General features: G+C 47.4%; 1 protein-coding gene across 8 annotated transcripts in view; it reads right to left on the reverse strand.

Annotated features, from left to right (window-relative positions):
- The window catches only part of LOC115639058 (beta-1,4 N-acetylgalactosaminyltransferase 2-like), a 48,715-nt gene that overhangs the window by 1,733 nt on the left and 24,004 nt on the right, over positions 1 to 22,978 (reverse strand). The window contains exons 4-14 of one of the 8 annotated variants that reach the window (XR_003997589.1): positions 16,986 to 17,162; positions 11,295 to 11,432; positions 9,910 to 10,016; positions 9,009 to 9,046; positions 7,320 to 7,512; positions 6,288 to 6,374; positions 5,404 to 5,591; positions 3,531 to 3,671; positions 2,438 to 2,657; positions 1,663 to 1,808; positions 57 to 183 (exon numbers count right to left, since the gene is read on the reverse strand). Coding sequence is in view for 3 of the 8 variants with exons in the window: in XM_030541372.1 (XP_030397232.1) it covers positions 1,771 to 1,808; positions 2,438 to 2,657; positions 3,531 to 3,671; positions 5,404 to 5,591; positions 6,288 to 6,374; positions 7,320 to 7,512; positions 9,009 to 9,046; positions 9,910 to 10,016; positions 11,295 to 11,432; positions 16,986 to 17,161 (1,326 nt within the window). In the remaining 5 variants the exon portion in view is untranslated. Of the gene's footprint in view, positions 1 to 56; positions 184 to 1,360; positions 1,809 to 2,437; positions 2,658 to 3,530; positions 3,672 to 5,403; positions 5,592 to 6,287; positions 6,375 to 7,319; positions 7,513 to 9,008; positions 9,047 to 9,909; positions 10,017 to 11,294; positions 11,433 to 16,985; positions 17,163 to 22,978 lie in introns of those variants that run through there. The other 7 variants (XR_003997588.1, XR_003997587.1, XR_003997590.1 and 4 more) reach the window with 7 other exon arrangements.

Below are 22,978 nucleotides of genomic sequence, written 5' to 3' on the forward strand. Positions count from 1 at the left end.
TCCTCCCTGTAATGGGAAGTGTTGAGTTTGACCCCATATCGCATAATGCTACTCACTTCCAGCTGCCATCCCACAAGGTGCAGCAAGAAAAGTCCGAGAATGCACAGAGTCCAGAAGCAAAGCAAAGCACTGCACCCTACAACAGCTGTCCGGAATGCTGTGCCCTTACTCCATACGACGTCCCTGCCATACAAACATGCAGATCCATGCTGAAGCAGAAAACAGTTTACCGAGTATATGCAATTACGGGATACTGTCTAATACGCACAGATTCATGTGCAACAAGCCAGTGTGAATTAATACACGCAAGTGCACAAACCCTAAAACAAAGATGCAAAACCACAAGCCCTAAGCATTTGCAGTTATGGAAGAGCCCCGGGCATTTTTCTTAAGCAGAGGATTTATTAGTGTATTTGGACAAGTTCCAGCTCTGGTAATAATATTGTGTCCACCTAGTTGTCCCTGCAGATTCGACTGGACACTACAGAAGCCACATTAGGTTTCTAACCACCATTTTTCCACTTGCTTTTCAGTAAGGTTAGTTAGTTGAAAGAGAAATAGCTGGTGCTGTCTACACTACACCCCTAACAGAACCAGCAGGGATTTGTTTCTACATTTCCTGGTCTAAATAAAAAACTAAAACACTTCTCTGGACAATCTGCATTTAACTCTGAATAAAATAGCTGCTGAACCTTGCATCCAAACTATGGCCCCTCAGGGCTTTGGATCCGGCTCATGGGATTGCCACCCTATGGTGCTGCGAGCCCCACGCTGCTCCAGGAAGTGGCCAGCACCACGTCCCTGCAGCCCCTAGGGGAGTGGGCGCAGAGGGCTCTGCATGCTGCTCTTCCCTGTGGATACCTCCCCAGAAGCTTCTACTGGCCAAGAATGGGGAACCGTGGCCAATGGGAGCTTTGGGAGAAGTACTCAGATGTGCAAGGAGCCCTCTGCGGCCCCTCTTCCAGGGGTCACAGGGACATGGTGCCAGACACTTCCCGGAGCAACGTAGGGATGGGGCCTGGGCCAGGGCAAGCAGGCAGGGAGCCTGTCTTGGCCCTAGTGCGCATCGCTGCCACCCCGGAGCCGCTCCAGGTAAATCCGAACCTCTCCGTCACCCCGCCCTGCAACTCCCTGCCCTGAGCCCCCTGCCTGTACCCCACACCCCTGCTGCACCCCAACTGTCTGCCCTGGGCCCCTTCCTGCACTCTGCACCCCTTCTGCACCCCAAACCCGCTTCCCTGAGTCCCCTCATACACCCCGCACTCCTCCTGCACTCCAACCCTTGCCCCGAGCCTCTTCCTGCACACCACATCCCCTCCCACACCCTGCGCTCCTTCCTGCCCTGCCCCTACATTCATGGCCTTGCAAGCCATTTCCCCACCCCGATGTGGCCCTCGGGCCAAAAAGTTTGCCCACCCCTGTTCTATAGACGTTACAGCTAGCTGTTCTATATGCAGTCAAGCCAGGACCCCACTGAAGAAGCTTCCTTGGCATTCCATGTAGCAGAGTCTACATACAGTGCAGGAATCGGGATATTCTAGTGGCCGGAGCAGCAAGCTGGGAGTCAGGAGACCTGAGGTAAAATACTGGCCCGACTGAAGTCAGGGGTTTTGTTCAGCCAGGATCTTACCCCTGGGTTCAGTTCCTGGCTCTGCCGCTCACCTGCTTGGTGACCATGGACAAGTTACTTCACCTCTCTGGGCTTCCAACTCCCCTTCTGCCTCTCATTTATTTTAGACTGCAAGTTCTTCAAAGCAGGGACTTCTCTTACTACATACTTATATAGGTCTCCAGTCTTTGCTGGCACACTATAGTAATACAAATATAATCATGCATTGCACAATGTTAATTGTTAAAAACATGGGTTATTAATCATTTAGCCTATTTTAAGTTTAATGATTAAATGTTTTAAGAAAATCAGAAGCAGCTGCTAATGCTTTATTTCAAACATCCATTTGGGCAATTCCAGGCCCCAGGAAAGAACAGTCAATGGGACCCCGCGCACGCACGAGCCACACCTGCATGGTCCGCCTGACATTTGAGCAGTGCTGCACTTGCGCTGGTTGGTGCCCAGAGAGCTGCTGGCTGCGCTGCTGGACGTGCTCTTCCAGCAAGCCAGGGCTTTGAAATGCCCGCCCGGGAGGGCTGTCAACTATCTAACTACTCAAACCCAAAGACCCTTGCCCAGCCCCTGGCCCTTCCCTGAGGCCACAGCCCTGTCCTGCCCCTTCTCCAACACCCCGCCCTCTGCTCATTCCATCCCCCCTCCCTCTGTCGCTCACTCTCTCCCACCCTCACTCACTTTCACCAGGCTGGGGCAGGGGTGCGGGCTCTAGTCTACCAGGCCCCTGGGCAATTGCTCCCTTTGTCCCCCACATCGGCGGCCCTGCTGAGAGCTTGCTTACCCACACTCTGAGAAAGAGAGCGTGTGGCTTACCTGAGTGAGCTACTCTTTGCAGAAGAGGGTCATAGCTGACGTGTCTGCTTTTGTCTGTATGGGCCAGGTAGAAGTTGACCACGCCACTGGTGACCACGCAGTTGGGGAACCCGTCCAACTTGTGGAAGGAGCCGTATCTCAAATGCAGACAGTCACCGTCGTCACTCTGCTCATACAGCAGCTGAAAACTGTAGGTGTCCCCCTTCACGCTGCCTCCAACCTGGAGAGCAAGACCATCACCCACGTTTTTCAGTTACTGCTTTTCGTCTCCTGGCAGACTCAAAGCCCGGACTAACATCCGCTGAGGTCAACAGGAGCCCTTCCTTTGACTGGTCCGACCCCCTGAAGTCTCATTGTTACTGTTCTGCACAGTGGGAATCTCAACATGAACAAGCTCCAGTTTACAATAGCTTTTAGGTTCTTGTGAACTGCTGCTTGGAGCTCCTTCCCTACAACATCATGTTCTTGTTGTTCCTCGTACCACTGAGTTCTACTCATTTCACACAGGGCACCAGCCAGCTCTCACTGGAAACTTGTTACCTTTCACTAAGGACTTGGGGTGGATTTGAGAACATAATCAGAAGTTGTAGGCTATCTGTTCCATAAATCCTCTCAACCGTCCACTCTCTCAGGTCAACTGTCACAGCCTAAGGTGTAGAAACATTTTCCAGAAACTCTAAAAAAAAAACCCTCTGAATCAAGAAAATACTCAGTGGGACCAAAAATAGCTTCAACTGGCTTAAAAACAAACAAACATTCTTGCTGCCCTAAGGTAAGTATTCTCAAAGAATATTTTGCCAGATAGCACTAACCTCTGGTGTGGTCACAGTCAATCTAAAAATCCATACAAGATTTTCCCCATCATTTGAAAGCAAGTATTTTATTACAATAATGAAGATTTCTGGCATAATCTGATAAGCAGAAGACGAAAACAGGTCTGCAGAGGAATAAATTTTGAGAGATGGAAGCAATATTCCTTTTCCCTACTGACTAACGGCCCGATTTTCAAAGGCTCAGCACCCATTGTGACACTTGCGCTCTTTCAAAAAGCCTGGAACATTTTCCAAGGGAACAATTTATTTGCATTTCTTACCATATCCAAGTTTGTTCTCTCCAGCACGTCCAATAGCTTCTCAATTTTGGTGTTTTCGGTGAATAAGTAGTCATCGTCGACCCAGAGATAGTACTTGGTTGTGACCTGAGATATTGCAAGATTCCTTCCTGCAAACCAACCCTGGTAAACAGGAATCCCCAAGACACAGCAGGGTAGGGTCAGAACAGCTGTATATATATGCAAACATACACACAAAAAGCTGCTTCGCTCTGTGCAAATCCCTTTTATCCAGAAACTATTCGGAAAAGAAGGGTCATCTGAACTAGGGAATGAGAACAAAACAGGACATCTTTTCAACAAGGAGTGCCCTTATAGTAACACGATCACTTGCTCATGTGATAGAAGAACCAGTATATAAGGATACTTAAGCATTGGAAGTATTTACCTAAGGAGATTGTGGAATCCCCATCTTTGAAAGTTTTTAAGAACAGCTTAGACAAACCCCTGGAAGGTAGGGTCTAGGTACATTTAATCTTGCCTCAGAGCCTGGGGTGGACTAGATGACCTCTTGAGGTCCCTTCCTGCGCTACATTTTTACAATTGTAGGATTTTAATTCACTAGATTAGGTGATTTTTCTACAGGAGACTTCAGTCTCCATCCTATAACATCTCTGTATTTGTATAATTCCCAGGGCTCTTCACGCTCCTTATGGAGCCCCAAGATTCCCTCATTGTCTCTCCTCCTCCTACCCCCACGTCACAGCAAGTCCACTGCTGGCCAAGGACTGGATGGGACTGCCTCTAAAGCTTGTTAATGAGCATGAAGGAAATCACTTTTGAGCAACATGGAGGCATGCCCTGCCCAATGCTGCCAGCCAAGGGGGATATGGAGGACAGACAGGAGCCTTAAACATTCAACTTTGATCTTTCATAGAGCAGTACAGGCCAGTGCACCAGTGTAACTATTTTTACAAAACTTGAATAAATTACACAGTAAGATGCTCCATTAACAAAATGTGCTTGACACCCACCATTCCCATTTATATCCGTGAATGCTCAAGATGTGGCCAAAATTTTTCTATAGTCAACAACATGTTGACTAAGACTAATGGGTCGGTAAACCAATAGGAAATGGATTAAGACCACCAACTCATCTCATGCACCACTAGGGTAGCTTAAGCTAAATTACTATGGTACCAGTGGTAAAGCCCATACACTGACATGGAAAATTCAGTCCCCTTTGTCCTAGCTATCCCAGATAAGTAGCCGTGGTGTGAGGCCACGGAACAATAATTGGATACAAATTTGAACTGGTGGCCTACGGGTAAAAGATTCTGTACAACACAAACAATTCCATGAACCATTCCACTCCATTTCTTTGGGGGGATGGAACTGGGCACATATGTCTTAAGAGTCCTTAGCAGACTGTGTGGTCTAGTGGATGGGACACGAGGCTAAGAGTGGGCCTCAGGAAACATGGGTTCTATTCCGGGCTCTGCTGGGTCACCTTCCCTTCTCTGTGCTTCCATTTCCCCTCCCACCTTTTGTCTGGATCATCTACTTCAACGGTGAGCTGTTTGGGACAAGGACTGTCTCTTATTATGTGTCCGTAGAGCTCCCAGCACAACAGGGCCCTGGTCTCCGCTGGGGGCTGCATGTACTACCATAATCCAAATGCTAACAAGAGATGGTATTTTCTAGAGTGCCCAAGTGTTTTAGGAACATAAATCCCATTTACTTTCATTAGGATTTGTGCTCCTAAATCACTTAGGAGCTTTTAAAAAATCCCATCCAATAAGGTGTGTTATTTAGGATGTGGCCTCTAACCAATGAAAAAGCCTGCATGTCACAGAATGATGGAGGGCCTAGACTCAGACCTGGCTACATAACCAGTCCTGTGCAAGTGTCAGACCTTTCCAAAAGGCATGATGTAATGCTCAATGTTCTCTTCGATGATCTTCTCCGGGACTTCGCTGTCATCGGCAACGATGATTTTTATGTCAGGGTAGTACTGTCGGATGCTCTTGATGAGGAACCGAAGTTTGTGATAGCGCAAGAAAGTCTTCGTTGTGATAGTCACCAGGGAGCTGATCTTCCTATCTGTAACCGTAAACGGGGAAGTGACAAAGGCTGGTAACATTTTACTGCAGTTCTTTGCTTTTACTCACCATTCCTGAAAGATATTACCTGCAGGAGGAAGGTGGGCACGTGGTTAGTAGAGCAAACTAGATCACAACCACTGGGTTCTCTTCCTAGCACTGCCACAGACCACGGGGAAGAGCAACAGTGCTAGGTCAGCAACCGTTGGACTCTGAACAAATCATCCTAAGTTTCCCTATCTGTAAAAGGGAGGGAGGGATCTGAGGCATCCCATGGGTTTGCTAATATTTGTCAAGTGCACTGAGATCCTCAAATGGAAGGCAGTACACTAAGCGTTGTCGAAGCCAATCCAAGGTTTTTCTGGAATTAGAATGTTTAAAAAGGTCCGTTCATTCAGGGCTTTTCAGTGGACAAAGCTTTGGAAGAACCCAACTGGCCACTAAACATTAACTATGATGCTGACGTGTTTAGTCCTTGTCAATTTTACATAAGTTTTTGAATGGAGAGGCATCAGGAGACCAGAAACAGACTTTAGAAGCCCAGCATCAGGCCTAAAAGAGTAACTAACTTCTACCACAGTAAAGTCTGGAGTAAGGATTTACCATCAGCCATTGTCAGCTTGCTGGAGTCACTCTCTGACAGCCCCTTAAAAGGGCAAAAGGGGTTTCCTACAGGGAGGCACTCTGGAACACTTACCTGCTCCAGGATCAATTAGCTTTGGAAGGCTGGGCTGTCGGATGATCACAGGAAACTGAGCGACATGATCTTTGCTCTTGAAACTCACTTGGAAAACAAGGAAAGCAGAATAGGAAAGTTGCATCACTCATAAATCTTCTAGTATTCTGGAGATCTTTGATGACGTAGTGGAAAACTCCAATTAAGAACCTTGATTGGAAATCCGTTTGTTCCCTGGCAATGTTTTAGGCTGGAATAGATAAAAGTGGGCTGTCTAATTTTAATAGTGTTAAAATGAACTTCCAGCCTTGGTGATGGAAAATGGAGATGTGGGAAGCCTAGAAAGAGTTCTTTGAAAGACCTTCTTCCACTGACTCAAAGAACTGGATAATTTTTTTTTTTTTTTTGCCAAGTACCAGGAATTCTCCTGCCTTGGCAGTCTTGCTTCACCTCATGTGTAATTTGAAGCCAAAGACTAAAGCCCTGATTCATTAGGAAACAGGGCACTGAAGGAGGCTTCAGCTTCCTGAGGATGGTGACTGACCTCCCCAATCTCTGCCAAAACTTTGAAAGAGACAGCTACGGAAGATGGCAGCATCCTGCATCTATATCTCTGCTCATGCGGTGTTAAATAATGGGTCTTTCAGAAAGATTCCTACTGGGAGGTAAAGTTAGGCCATGGCTACATTGGCACTTTACAGCGCTGCAACGTTTGCGCTCAGGGGTGTGAAAAAACACCCCCCGAGCGCTGCAAGATACAGCGCTGTAAAGCCTCAGTGTAAGCAGGGCAGCAGCGCTGGGAGCGCGGCTCCCAGCACTGCAAGCGACATCCGTAAGGGATGTGGTTTATGTGCAGCGCTGGGAGAGCTCTCTCCCAGTGCTGGCGCTCCGACTACACTCACACTTCAAAGCGCTGCCGCAGCAGCGCTTTGAAATTTCAATTGTAGCCATACCCTTAGTTTAGCAGATGCTTAAAAGTGGCCTAGTAACACCAGAGAAACTGATGGCAAACTGCCAAGGATGGGACGAAGAAATTGTCCAGTCGATACTCACTCATATCTACTGCAGAGAGCTGGTAGACCACACTGGTGTATGTGACATGCCTAAGGATGAAATTCAGCAGCTCCACATCTGAGGTCAAGATGAGCAGCTCTTTCTTGCCCCGTCCTCTCACAACATCATCAGAGACATCAGCAAGCGTATTGAGGGTTCCCAGAGATGCTCGCAGGATCACCTGCGTTAAGTGCCAGAGGGCACGGAGATGGAAATCTTAGGCGTCATGGTAAAAATCACAAGTCTTCCCCTCTCCTCTCTCCCTGATCTGGGTGGATCATATGGCTGCCTCTTTAAGAACAGTCTTATTTAAAAGGGAAAGAAGAGAGATCTTACCCCACCACTATCCTCACCCCTGTGAAGGTCAATAAAACAGACACCTCCCCGCCCCCAATGTACGAGGTGGTTCTCTGTGGCTTCAGAAAAAGTTTTAAAATAAAATGTTGAACATGCTTTTAAAATTTGAACTGGGTGTGGAGAAAAAAAAATGTCTCGATTGTGTGAGGGACTAGCCCATGAAGTGGAACATTAGATCTGTGAGATTATAAAGAATTCTTTTCTTAGCTAGGCAGAGCAATGTGGTCCACTGAATAGGACACAGGAGACCTAAATTCAATTCCTGGCTCTGGTAATTTCAGAGTCTCTCTCTCTCTACTCCTCTATTTTCCTTCCTTGGTGTCTACGAAAGCTTGCTGAGGCAGGGATTGTTGTACGAAGGGCTGGTCTCCACTTCAATTTTTACCACCATAGCTATATCAGTTAAGGACATGATTTTGTTGTTGTTGTTGTTGCTGACATAGTTATGGTTTCAAGGTACCTTATATTGGTGGAGCTGGAATACCCTGTACTGCCAGAAGCACTTTTATAACAGTATAGCTGCATCTGCATTAGGGAGAGTTGCTGCTTTCACCATGCCAGCATAGAGAGCTAAAACCTGAAGTCCACATGACAGACTTCTGCCAGTGTTCCTGTGTCAGCCAGGGGTGTGAAAAGCTGTGATCCCTGACCGACAGAGCTATGCCAGCAAAAGCCTCTAGCACAGAAGCAGTTATACGATAGCATGCCCGACTTTGCCATACAGCTTGTTTTGCTCAGGCGTACGAGATCAGTTATACCAGTAATATCAGAGACACGGCCTGAGTGTAGACCAGCCCTATGTATTTGTATAGTGCCTGGCACACTGGGGCCCTGATCTTCGTAAGATCTCTAAGGATTTGTCTATGTCTACACTGCAGCTGGGAAGATGCCTCCTAGCCCAGGTTGACGGACTCATGTTAGCTTCCCTCGAGCTAGCGCACTAAAGGAAGCAGTGTGGCATGTTGTGGCACAGGTGGCAGCTCAGGCAGGCTTCCTGAGTCCAAGCCTGCCTGCCCCCCACCCACTCAGGTCGACGCTCAGATGGTTAGCCTGAGCCACCATCTCTCCTGCAATGTCCACACTGCTTCTTTTAGCACCCTAACTCCAGTAAAGCTAGTGTGAGTCTCTATCTGGGATGGGAGTGTAGACATACACTAATGCTACTATACTCCTACAAGGGTGGGAAATCAAGCCCACCCTGGTAATAGAAGGAAAACCTCATGAGAAATGTAAAACTAATGCCCCTTTCATTCAGAGAGATCTCAAAGCATGTTACGCACTTGCCAAGGTAACCCTGAACTACAAATTTCCCTGCAACATCATGAAAGATACCTGGTACTTTTCTTCAGTCACTCCACGCAAACCAAGCCCTTGAAGAACAAAGGGAAACATATGTAAGGGACAGTAAGTAACAAGTCTAAAACCAATGTTTTGACTCAAGCGATTATTGTTCCCTTACAAGACTCCTGTCAGCCCATCTGAAATGGGATCACAGAGCTGGATACAAATAGAACATCAGCTCTTCTCTATGCATTTTTCCACTTCAATTTTATCCTGGAAGAAATCTACAATGTCAGCAGTATTTTTGCATTGGGGCAACTCTAAAGATTTAGGGCTAGATTTTCAACAAGCGTAAGCCAGGGAAGTCAATGGAGCGACACTGATTTACAAAGCTAGAGAGCCAGCCTTTAGGTTTCCACCACTCCCTGCATCTTATAAAAGCCAAAGGTCAATAATTTTGCCAGATTCCAACATCTGAAGCAATTAAAATCAGTGGGGAGATGAATTTAAAACCAACTACCACAGAGCTCTTCAGGAAAGCATTTTGCATTCAGATGGAAGAGCAGATCTGCGCTCTGATGACAAATGAGTTGAGAGAGATTTATTCTGAAATGCAGATGGGATCTTCACTGTTTCAGCCCTTTTCATAATTGTTTTTTAAAATGCTCTGTATACAAAGTGTCATGTGGTTATTATTCGAAGAACCCATCCCAGACATTTTGTGCACTTTACTGGAAGGAAATCAGATCTCTGGGTGTCAGGGAATGGATTTTGAATTCAGCAATTTTATACGAAGGGTTGGGTCTTCAGAGTAAGCCAAAGCCAATACAGGTGCAAAGGAGAACAAAGCCCCTCTATTGCATATAGAGTGTATGTACAAGAGACAAGGTCTTAGACTCCACTGGAAGTTGAGCCCATGAGCAGGCTATGAAAAGGCACAGAACACGTATACCTGGAATCATAATTGTGTGTAGCGGCATCACCTCTACTCCTTGAATAGGATAGCTTAATGGCATGTTTGGTTTGGCAATTACTATGTCTTGAGTCATCGAAGGGTATCTGGAACAAATGCAAGTAGAACAGAGTCAGTGTTGGGAAGATAAGGGATTGTGAAAATTGTGTTACTCATTCAAACTCTGTTTTAGTGTTCCTTCTTTCTTCCCACATCCCCTATTTGTCTCTTCTGTCTTATCTGTTGGATGCTTGCAGCTGGAATTTCAAAAGACACTGTCTCCCACTGGGGCACCAAATGAACCAACCAGATTTTCAGGAGAACGTCTGAAAAATCTCTCTCGTACTTCTTCTACCTCAATACAACCCAACCCCAAGGCTTCAGTTCATGAGACTTTTCCACATGAATTTAGTGCCAGGGAAAGATGCAGGCTTGACAGGTCGAGAGAAAGGAGGGTCCCTAGACACAGACTGAGTACAACACAGGCAATGACAATGCAAGCTTCCTCCCTGTCTAACTTCTAGTGTTTCTCTGTCCTGACATAAGCCAATCACCTTTAGTCAGAGGGAAGTTCCGTCTCCAGGACCCATAGCGGGCCATGGGCAACTACATTTTGCTATGTAAATGGAACAGCCCACCACTTCATACACAGTGGCTGAGATTTTATGTAACCTGCTGGCAAGATGTTTGGTTGCAACAACAGTGACTTCAGGCTTTTCCAGAAGATTAAATGGGCATTTCAGTGGTTGAAGTTTTATACCCATTTGTGTGGCTTCACAAAGACAATGGGTATATTAGCACTAATAATCCTCCCTAGAGTCCATGCCCTAGTGCTCATCTGTTGTCTTTATTTTTCCTTTGACATTTTTTTAATGTTTCGTAAGATTAGTTTCTTGGCTCTCATCTGTTCTTTACAGCACAGACACTTCTTTGACGGTGCCACCCTTTGCATAAGTTTTCTAGCTGGCTACCTCCAAGAGGAACCTTACTGTCAAAACTGATAAGTGCTCTGGTATTACAGAACCCCTCTCTCTAGAAGGTGAGTATTGCAGTCCTCAGTAAGGTCAGCCCTTCAAAAGCATACAGTGCTCCAGAGGGGATGGCTGCCGTGAACGCAATGTAAGGCTACACAAAAGGCCACTTAGAAGCAGCAACAGTCCCTGAACTCTGTCAGCCCAGTCCCCCACTGTGTTAGTCTGACATATCCTGAAATTCACTGACTCTGGCTATTTGTGGATGTCAGTAGACCTAGAACTAGACTCAACAAGATACTAGGGGATGCACTGTCAGGAAGATGGGCTAATAGGTGCATCCTCAGTGTGACAGCAGTAGAGGTCAATGGGTGAGCAGGAATGAACAAGTCTGCAGAGAAGGAGCCAATTTACCTTTTCTGATAGTGCTCAAACTCCTTCTGTCGCCTCTCTTTAATTGAGGCAAGGTCTTTCTTATCGATATAATCTTCCATCTGGTAGACGTGCACATGGTCGGCTTTGGCGCACTCGCACCGATTCTTTGGAGCTAACCTGAATAGAAAGAAAAAACCAGAAGGCTCAGCTCCTGCAAGGACACTGGGAGAATCTGCTGTTTTGTGACCCTCTTAAAATAATATGCATATAGCCAAGCTTGGTGGGTTAATCCCGTATCTATATATTAGTGATATGGGCCTAACTCACCAACCATGGACATGAAACCCATGTTTCAAATGCACACTGGCACTGTTCTGATCTCAGCTGGACGCTACCTTCCCAGCACTGAGGGATGTTCAGCTCTGGCCAGGGAACATCGTGACTTAGCCAGAGCTAAGACGCGAATAGGATCCCCTCCTGCCTTGGCAGGTGAATGTCGCTTCCTTTGTAAGAAAGTTGGGTTGGACTGTAGGACATTTGGGTCAGATTTTCAGCTGGTGTAACTGCACAGAGCCACTGACGCCAGCTGAGAAACTGGTCCTTTATTACATATAGAGACCAATAAAGCTGTAGCTCAAGGTAAGGGCCCATAGCAGGATACTGGTTGAAAAGTACCTGGGAAACAGATTGGGGCTGATGGAAAAGGCCTGATGCCGGCCTGAGGTTTGGCATCATCTGCTGGCCTGACAAGCCAAGAGCTATAAAAGGCTGGGAGGGAAACAGAAGGTGGGGGGCAGCCAGGGAGAAGTCAGTCAGTCCATCGGGGTGGGGGAGCTGGAGGCCTCCTAGCTGAAGGCTGACTCTGCCTGTAAGGGAAGTAACAAAACCTATAAAGCTGTATATAGATGGACACTGGTGGTGGGACAACGATAAGTAAATAAAGACCCGAGTTCTGCACAACCCTGAAGCCTCTCCGAGCCTTATTGGGGAGGGCAAGAGGGCCCCAGGAAGAGGGGCAGGTCGTGAACCCTGTTATAGGTCCATAAAACAACAAACAAAACAACTCCTCGCCCCCACCCACTCCATCATTCTTAATACCAGAGCCAACTTTTGGGATAGAGAACCAGTGGCCATGCCTCACCTCTCCTTCCCAGTTTGAAAAGGAGAACCCTATAAAATACTGAACTGGGAGTCAGGAGATCCAGATTCTATTCCTAGATCTTACACACTCTCTGTGATCTGAGAAAAGTCACCTAATCTCTCTCACTGGATGCCTCCTCCCCATGCAGAAGGGAGCAATGTTGCAAGATTCCACTCCCTGGTGGAGGAGAGAGTTTCTGGTAATGACAGACTGGGGCCATCTTCCCAGATGCCAGGAAGGGTGACCACCACCCTCCTATCCAGCATGCAGAAGGAACAGGGACAGAACACAAGGAGGAGGGAAGCTACAAACCCTCTTAAGATCCAGAACAGAGAGAGAGAGAGAGAGAAAGGGCCCCCTCTTTGATCCTATAAGCGGGGTCAGGTCAAATGCAACCTCCACCAGCCCAAACAGCAAAACACGCAACCACATGGACATGTGCCTCAGGGATTATTGGAAAACTGGACATAATCCGTAATACGCTTGATAGAGATTGAGAGACACCCGGCTTCATTGTCTCCCTGGAAGAACGGGTGTCAAGGAACAATAAATCCAAGCAAGTTGTTAGCAATAAAACCCAAGCAAGTCGCCCAGCTGCCTCTTTTCCATTGTCAGAGGTGAACAGAGACAATAGGGGAACTACACGTACTTGGGTTTGCATGGAGGGGCTGGTGTCTGAGCTTCCTCTTTCTGGGAACAGATCTATTATTTGCAGGTCCCTTGGCTGGCAGATTTAATAGCCCTTAGGGAGCTCTCAGAGTCCACGGAGAAGTTGCAAGACCAGCTTTGTTGGTTAGAGGTGAGCAAGTTGACCCTCAGCAATAAATACCTGATCTACAGCTGACTCCACAGCCTACATCTTCTTCCCCCACCCCCTCCCAGATATTGTAACCTGCCTCCCATTCCACTCCCTACAACCCCCGGAACCCTCCTGCTACACCACATCCCCATACAAGCACTGTGCACTACACGACTCCAGGAAGGGGGACTGAAATCTCAGGTAGGCTCAAACTTCAGTCCCTCCTCCTGGAGTCGTGTAGTAATTTTTGTTGTCAGAAGGGGGTCACAGTGCAATGAAGTTTGAGAATCCCTGTACTAGACCACACTGCCCTGGACTAATAGGGCTTGTCTACATCAGAAAGTTGCAGCGCTGGTGAGGGAGTTACAGCGCTGCAACTTTGAAGGTGTACACATCTGCAGGGCATCACCAGCGCTGCAACTCCCTGTTTGCAGCGCTGGCCGTACTCCCGTTTTGTCTCGGGTGTAGAGGATCCAGCGCTGGTGATCCAGCGCTGGTAATCCAATGTAGACAGTTACCAGCGCTTTTCTTGACCTCCGTGGAAGGAGGAAGCCTCTGGTAATCAAGCTGGTTTCCTTTCCCGGTTTGCTCTCTCGGTCCCGGAGCCACCCAGCAAACCGCAGGGAAGGAGACCTGCTTGCTCGGGGTTCCGGGACCGAGAGAGCAAACCGGGAAAGGAGACCAGCTTCGCCGCGGTTTGCTCTCTCGGTCCCGGAACCCCGAGCAAGCAGGTCTCCTTCCCTGCGGTTTGCTGGCTGGCTCCGGGACCGAGAGAGCAAACCGCGGCGTTCCCGGTTTGCTCTCTCGGTCCCGGAACCCCGAGCAAGCAGGTCTCCTTCCCTACGGTTTGCTGGCTGGCTCCGGGACCGAGAGAGCAAACCGCGGCGTTCCCGGTTTGCTCTCTCGGTCCCGGAACCCGGAGCAAGCAGGTCTCCTTCCCTGCGGTTTGCTGGCTGGCTCCGGGACCGAGAGAGCAAACCGCGGCGTTCCCGGTTTGCTCTCTCGGTCCCGGAACCCCGAGCAAGCAGGTCTCCTTCCCTGCGGTTTGCTGGCTGGCTCCGGGACCGAGAGAGCAAACCGCGGCGTTCCCGGTTTGCTCTCTCGGTCCCGGAACCCCGAGCAAGCAGGTCTCCTTCCCTGCGGTTTGCTGGCTGGCTCCGGGACCGAGAGAGCAAACCGCAGCGTTCCCGGTTTGCTCTCTCGGTCCCGGAACCCCGAGCAAGCAGGTCTCCTTCCCTGCGGTTTGCTGGCTGGCTCCGGGACCGAGAGAGCAAACCGCGGCGTTCCCGGTTTGCTCTCTCGGTCCCGGAACCCCGAGCAAGCAGGTCTCCTTCCCTGCGGTTTGCTGGCTGGCTCCGGGACCGAGAGAGCAAACCGCGGGGAAGCTGGTTTCCTTTCCCGGTTTGCTCTCTCGTCCCGGAACCCCCCTTGAAGCCGCCCAACAGCGCTGCAGTGTGGCCACATCTAACACCACTTGCAGCGCTGGTTGCTGTAAGTGTGGCCACTCTGCAGCGCTGGCCCTATACAGCTGTACTAATACAGCTGTAACAACCAGCGCTGCAAAATTTTAGATGTAGACATGGCCATAGATTTCTGTGAGGAGGCTGTAGCTCTGTTTTCAAATTGCTTGTGAAATAAAGAGCCAGCACTTCAGGCTCATTTTCAGGAATGAAGTCAGAGTTTAAAGACAGACAGGATCACGAGATCATCTAGTCCAGGGGTCGGCAACCTATGGCACTCATGCCAAAGGCGGCACGCAAGCTGATTTTCAGTGGCACTCTGCTGCCAGCCTGGGGTTCCTGCCACAGGCCGCCAGCCAAATGGGGTCCCGGCCACCAGCCCTGCTCAGCCTGCTGGATGAACAGAACCCCGGGCTGGCAGCGGGCTGAGAGGGGCCAGCGGCGGGGACCTGGCTGGCAGGGGCCGGCAGCCAGAACCCCAGACTGACAGCAGGCCGCCAGCCCCGCTCAGCCCGCTGCCAGTCTGGGGTTCCCTCCACCGGCCCCCGTAAATGTATTACAAGCATGCAAAACCTTAAATTACAGTGAATAAGCGAAGACTTGGCACACCACTTCTGAAAGGTTGCCGACCCCTAATCTAGCCTGACCTATGTATCACAAGGCACTAAACACCACTCGGTCACCCCCACCCCAACATCCAGAATTAGACCAAAGTATCACAGCCCTCAGAAAGCTAAACTAGTATGTACCACAGGCAGAGAACAGGAAAAAACAAAGTGAATGGGAGGGATCAATTTGTCCCATTATCTTTTATTATTCATTTGTCTTGGGACCATTAGGTGTTGTGTGAAAACAAAGATGCAGCTGAGCCACTGTGGTAGAGAGAGAGCAGCTTCTATTTTGCAAAACAATAACAGGGAGGAGGAAAGAAAGTTAATTTGAATCCCATTTCTACCTAGCTATTTTTGCATCAATCATGAAGGGTCTACTTAAAATCATGGAGAAATCCCACATTTTTGCAGGTTGGTCACGGCATAAATAGCAAATTTCATGGATGTGTTACACATCTGCAAAATTTGCTATTTATGCCACGAACCACCCACAACAAATGTGGGATTTCTCTGCAGTGTTTCTCAAACTGGGTTTCTCAAACCCTAAAGGGGGTTGCAAGCCTATCGGTGTGGGGGATCCCAGTATTGCCACCCCTACTTCTGAGCTGCTGCTGGCAATGGTGCTTGCCTTCTGAGCTGGATGCCCGGCCAGTAACTGCTGCTCTCCGCTCTGTCTTCAGAGCTGGGTGGCAGGAGACCAAACTTCACGGTCTGTGACGTGATTTTCACAACTGCGAATTTGGTAGACCTCTAATTATCATGAACAATGACCATGAGGAAAGCAGCACTTAGGCACTGATTCTTCAGTTACTGAGCCAGTAAAAACTCTGATGCATCATTATTTTCCTCTCCTAACGGTTTATAGCATACTTCCTTTTTGTTCAAAAGAGACACTCTTCTGCACCGCCATAGCATTTAGGCATCAAAGCTACAAAAGCTCCTAAAGTAACATCTGCACTGCAAAAGAAGACCTATGGCTGCGAATCCCAGAGGCCAGGTTGACAGATTTGGGCTAACGCTACAGAGCTAAAAACAACAGTGTAGACATGCCTGCTCAGGCTGGAGCTTGGGCTCTGAGACCCACCCTCACTGGATTTCAGAGCCCAGTGGAAATGTCTCTACAGCTATTTTTAGCCCCATAGTGCTAGCCTGAATCTGTAGACCTGGGCTGTGAGACTTGCTCCTGCTGGGTTTGGGTTGTTGGGTTTTTTTTGTTTGTTTGTTGCTGCGTAGATGTACCCTGAGTGGCTTAAGTCCCATTGAAAGTCAATGGGATTTAAGTACTTTTGAAAGTTTTCCCCCCATTACAGTTCTAATTGCTGTGATTAACTAGATAGATCCAAAGGAATCCTCCTCGTCCCTGTGAACAAAATTTGCAATTTCCTCAAGTTTGTTAGTCAACTTTATTTGCAGAATTATTTTTTGCAAATAATTTTGGTCTGGAGCTTGTTCATAACCAATTTATAAGGAGCATCTAACAAGCCAGACGTTTCCATTAATCTCAAAGATCCTGTGAATTTTTATCCCTGGATCAGATGAAATGGGCAACTAGTGCAAATCATCAGAATCCCAAACCTAAAATTAACTTTCTGCAATATGGGCATTAAAAGCTGAAGCAAATTTAAAAATTCAAACAAACATTAGCAACATTTGGCAGTATTTGCACAAATCTAGCTACTAAGAGCAATTGAAGCAGTAAACATCAGCAAGGGAACTTACCAAATTCCATTGTAGATAAACAAGGACTTGTATTTTTCTGGTGACAGAAGTTTCATGTCAGACTGAGCCTTTGAAATCTCTCCCTTGATCTGATTCACATCTGTCCACCACCAGTCTAAGACCACCAAAATCACACCGACTATACACAAGAGTGGGATACTGAAGTAGTATTTCATACTGCATTAAACAGGTGAAAGGAAGATTTCAGTTAGCAATGAGGCAGCATTTGAAAGCTTTTAGCTGTGTGTCTGCATTTCTAAACTTTAACACATTTCAGCTTGGGTTTTAATCCCTTCCACCCACACCCAGCAGATCTGAGTCTCCTCTTCTTCATGTTCAGAAGAGTTTTCTACCAAACAAAATAAAAAAGCCTCATGCCTTGATTATACTTAGGAAAGACTGATTACACTTGCTGGGAAGCTGCTTATACCAATTACAGGACAGTTGTTCAGACAGAAACTTATGAACTTGAGACAAAAACAGTTGTATTTTATTGTGATTTTTCTCTGAAATTTTTGAGGGTACTATTAAACCAGCCAGCCCTGTGTCCTTTAGGGCATGACTAGTAAAGAATGTACATGTTGACTAGTTGCAATTGTTGGCTAAGAATGGATATTATTAAGACAGATCTTATTATTCTTCTAGTGCATCCCTGCTGCTACATTCATTCCCCCACCCACCAAATGCCTCTCCTAGAATCCACACTGAGGTTCTGCTAACCCATTTGGACTGTGACCCAAGGGAAAGGTGCGCTGGACTCAGAGCAAGAACACCCTAAATTATAGGCCACTTCCTCCAGACACCACAGTTAATATTTCTGCCATTCACAACCTTTATTATTTCCCCAAAGACTACATTAAGATGGAGGAAATGGTGAGAGTACATGTCAGTAATTCCAGGTTAAATACGTTATAGAGATGCTGTAAATATATTAAAAATATCCCAAACAAACAACTCTCCTCCAAGCATTACAAACCCAGGAAATTCAGAGTAAATATTTTTTGGATTTCTTTTAAATATGTAGCCATAACCATGAATTTGTTGTTTTATAGCACTTGGTATTTTGCATAAATTACAACATCCCTATAAGGTATTTAATGCAGAATTGTTGATATGTACTCAATCTTCTTGCTGTTTTATTTGGGAATGATCTTATTGTTTTCAAGTTAAAAATGTAATGCATGAACACTAAACACAACATTAGCAGGCCATACTTCATATCTTCATTCTATTAGAAAAATCAACTTGCAGATTTAAAAAAATGATTTAGCTTTTATGGCTGCTTCCCACCCACCCCCATCCACACACACTTTAGAATGCCACAAAGCAACCAGAATGCACATCCCTCCCCACTGCCCTGTTTTGTGGGTAGAACTGGTTCAACAGTAGCTTTTGGAAAAAAGTGGTAACTATCAGGGCTGATTGGGAGGGGAGCCGGTACAAATTACCCGGGCCTGGTGGTCTGGAAGGGGGCCCGGGGCCCAGCTTCCCCGCCTCTTGTCAGCCCTGTTTAGCCAGTCCACCCTTGTTGGGGGGTCCGAAAAAATTTTTCACCAGAGCCCAAACCCGCTCTCAGCGGCCCTGATAACTATACACACACACTTCATGATATTCAGCAAGAAACGCATGAAAAATTGCCCCCTTTCAAAATGGCCGAGCTACATTGCCTTATGGAAGATAGTGGCTGCAAGGTGTGTACCCTAATCTTCGAGTCCCTTCGAAGCACTTCCCTGTGAAAGATATCCAGCCCCTGACACAAGCTACTCACAGAAATCCTGGATCCTCTGCCTCCACGGAAGCAGTGTGCCCCAGTTAACTAGTTTTACCTTAAACCATCACTCCTACAAACCATACAGCACTTGTCAGCACTTCTAACAAAACCACTTTTATTTAAGAAAGAAAAAAGATTTAAGTAGAAACAAGAAAGGATGGTGGAAACAAATGGTTACAACACAAAACAAAAGCATAAGAAGTGAACCTGGGTCTACAACCAAAGTTCGGTCAGTTGCAGAACTGCATGGCTTCACAAGAACCAGGATCCAATTTTTCATAAGAACATCCCTGCTTTCCTCAATGAATGGATGCAGAAGGTCTGTCCCTCCTCTCTGTTATATTGAAATAGTCTTGTTCCTATTCATAGATATAACCAAATGGGGGTTCACCCTAATATTCCTTTTTTACCTTCAAGAGGTTTTGATTGTTTGCAGTTGTGTTTGGTGGTTTGCCACTCCTTTCCAATTTCTCACACAAGCATTTCCCCAAGCCCCATGGTTTTGTCACTGTTCAAATAATAGCTAGGAGAGAAATATGAAGATAACTATGTTTTAACTACAAAAGGAACAGGAGTACTTGTGACACCTTAGAGACTAACAAATTTATTTCAGCATAAGCTTTCTTCGGATGCATAGCTGTAGCCCATGAAAACTTATGCTGAAATAAATTTGTTAGTCTCTAAGGTGCCACAAGTACTCCTGTTCTTTTTGCGGATACAGACTAACACGGCTGCTACTCTGAAACCTATGTTTTAACTGTACTGTACGCTGGTAGAGCAACATTTTCCCCCTCCTTTCTCCTGTGCAGTCTTCCCTAAAAGGAGCTTTGACTCTTTCACTATTAATGGTAAATATGCCCAATGGCCTGTGATGGGACACTAGATAGGGTGGGATGTGAGTTAGTACAGAGAATTCTTTGCTGGGTGTCTGGCCTACATGCTCAGGGTTTAGCTCAGGGGTCAGCAACCTTTCAGAAGTGCGGTGCCGAGTCTTCATTTATTCACTCTGATTTAAGGTTTTGAGTACCAGTAATACATTTTAATGTTTTTAGAAAGTCTCTTTCTATAAGTCTATAATATATAACTAAACTATTGTTGTATGTAAAGTAAATAAGGTTTTTAAAATGTTTAAGAAGCTTCATTTAAAATTAAATTAAAATGCAGAGCCTCCTGAACTGGTGGCCAGGACCTGGGCAGTGTGAGTGCCACTGAAAATCAGCATGCATGCTGCCTTTGGCACACATGCCATAGGTTGCCTACCCCTGTTTTAGCTGATTGGGAAGGAATTTTCCTCCAGGGCAGATTGGCAGAAGCCCTGGGTTTTTTTTGCCTTCTTCTGCAATGTGGAACATGGATCACTTGCTGGAAGATTCTCTGCACCTTGAAGGTCTTTAAACCACAAGGTGAGGACTTCAACAGAATATTGGGGTTGGAAGGGACCTCAGGAGATCATCTAGTCCAACTTGCTTGCTCAAAGCAGGACCAATCCCCAGACATATTTTTACCCTAGTTCCCAAAGTGGCCCCCTCAAGGATTGAACTCACAACCCAAACTTTAGCAGGCAAATGCTCAAACCACTGAGCTATCAGCTCAGACATAGGTCAGGGGTTTGTTACAGGAATGGGTGGGTGAGCTTCTGTGGCCTGCATTGTGCAGGAGATCAGACTAGAAGATCATAATGGTCCCTTCTGACCTTAAAGTCTATGAGTCTATGTTGAGCTGTGGTATTCATTGCACAGAAAGAGTGCCTGCCAACAGTTGTGCAACAAACATGATGTGTATTTAATAACTTGCTCTCTGCCTATCATGAAAATACTGAAGCCACAAAGTGGGGTTGCTCAGAATTTGAAAGGGGTGGGGGCAGTGATGAGCTGCCAAAATCTTAACAACATTTTCCCTACCGGGTCTTCAGCAGCACATCCCTCACTCAACTCCAGATCTTTGGCAGCACTTTGGCAGTGGGTCCTTCAGTGCTGCCGAAGACCCAGAGCAAGTGAAGGATCCGCCGCCAAAGTTCCACCGAAGACTCAGAGCACCGCCTGGTGAGTACAAGCCCCACGTGTTTTTTTTTTAAGTCATCCCTGCCAGGGCCCCGCACTTCCTAAAGCCGGTCCTGCACATCGAGGTTGCAAAATTGTATCGGGGGCTGGGTAGGGAAGGTTGTGCCTCCCAAAACAGCCTGCCCGTCCCATCCAAACCCAACCCACGTCCTGCCCCTGACTGCCCCCCTCAGAACTCACAACCCATCAACTCCCCCTGCTCCTTGTTCCCTGACCATCCCCTCCAGAGACCCCCCCACCCTAACTGCCCACCCCCTACCCAACTTGTCCTGCTCTCTGTCCCGACTGCCCTTACCCCATCCACCAACACCCCCGACAGACCGCCCGGAACTCCCACGCCTACCCAACCCCCCTGTTCCCCCTCCTCTGACCACTCCCCCAGAACTTCCATCCCCTCCAACCGCTCCCTGCCCCTTATCCAACCCCTCCTCTCAACCCTGGCCTGGCCCCCTTACCATGCTGCTCAGGGCAGCATGTATGGATGCCGTGCGACCCGCTGCAGCTTGAGCCCCACCCCCTTACCTTGCCACTCAAAGCGGCAGGAGCTGCAGAGCTGCCCAGGAGCAGTACCAAGCGCTGGCACCTCGGCACACTGAGGCTCTGCGAGAGGGGGGGAAGGCAGAGGAGGGGCTAGGGGAACCTCCCCAGTAGGGAGCTCATGCAGGCCGGACATGATGGTCCCGCAGGCTGGAGTTTGCCCACCCCTTTAACAACCGGTTCTAAACCGGCTTCTAAATTTAACAACCAGTTCGCACAAACTGGCTCCAGCTCACCACTGGGTAAGCAGGAGAAAGAGTCTAACCAAACTGCTCCTTGGATGAATGATTTAGACACTTGGGTTTGAACATTTGGGCCCATCATTTAAACAAACGACGCTATGAACACTGGTGGACTAAAAAACACATACCTATATAATCTATAACAATCACTTCTAAATAAGCCCATTTAAGACGGAAGCACCCTCTGCTTCACTTTTTGAGCTTTAAGCTCATCAGTTTACCAGCGGCAATGAGATTCCTAAACTTAAGGAGGAATGGATTTTTCACATCATCAGGACTCAAAAGGAGGAAATCCAGCCACACAAAACCTTTTCCAGGACCTAGCCTGACATTAGCAATACCACCATGGCTTATTTACATTGACCCAAGAAAGGAAATGGCACTTATACAAACAGTACAGTGTGATGGGAAAGTCCAGCTAGACTTGGAATGCTGCCCATCATGAAGGGCCCCATCCTGCAAGAACACGTACACAGGGAAGAGCCATTTCACTCACACAAGCTACTCCCCATTACTTCTGTAGTATTTTTGAGTAAGTAAGTTACTCACTTGCCTACGTGTTTGCAGAATCAAGTCTTAACAGAGAAGTGAGTTCATTACAGGGTTTGTGTTCACTGAACAATTAACTCAAGTTCTGTTCACACACAAACCCCCTAAACCGGGGCCAGCTCCGGGCACCAGCTCAGCAAGCAGGTGCTTGGGGCGGCCAAAGGGAAGAGGCGGCGTGTCAGGCAATTTGGCGGTAGGTCCCTTGGTCCCTCTCGAAGGGAAGGACTGGCCGCCAAAGAAGAAAGTGGCGCGGCGGAACAGCCGCCGATCGCAGGGTTTTTTTGTTTTGTTTTGCCGCTTAGGGCAGCAAAAACCCTGAAGCCGGCCCTGCCATGAACTCCAAGTAGGGGTGCTTTTAGCTCAAGTTAGCTGGCCCATCAGGTGTATAGACGGTCAGCTGTTAACACAATTGCTCTGTGCTAGGGTGGCCACTCACACATTTCCCAGAATAAAGGACACTCTGGTACTTCTGGGAATGGTGTGGGCCCGCCCCCGCCAGCATGACCTCCCACACCTGGTGTGTACAAGCTCATGCAGCACAGAGGACGCCATTCTGAGAACACGCCGTTCCACTCACACAGACAGAGGTGGAACAGCACATTCTTCAAAATGGTGTCCCTCACCTCATACTGGGGCTCGGGTTTTGGCTTTGGCTGGGCTCAGGCGGGATGAGGCTTCAGTCCTCACTCCTGGGGTAAAAAAAGTGGGATTTAAGTAGTTTCAAGTAATAACAGAACAAAGTAAGTTACCAAGCAAAATAAAACAAAACATACAAGTCTAAGCCTAAAACATTTAAGAAACTGAATACAGGTAAATCTCACCCTCAGATGTTCC

This window comes from Gopherus evgoodei, chromosome 23 (assembly GCF_007399415.2).
Source record: "Gopherus evgoodei ecotype Sinaloan lineage chromosome 23, rGopEvg1_v1.p, whole genome shotgun sequence".
Taxonomy (NCBI): Eukaryota; Metazoa; Chordata; order Testudines; family Testudinidae; genus Gopherus; species Gopherus evgoodei.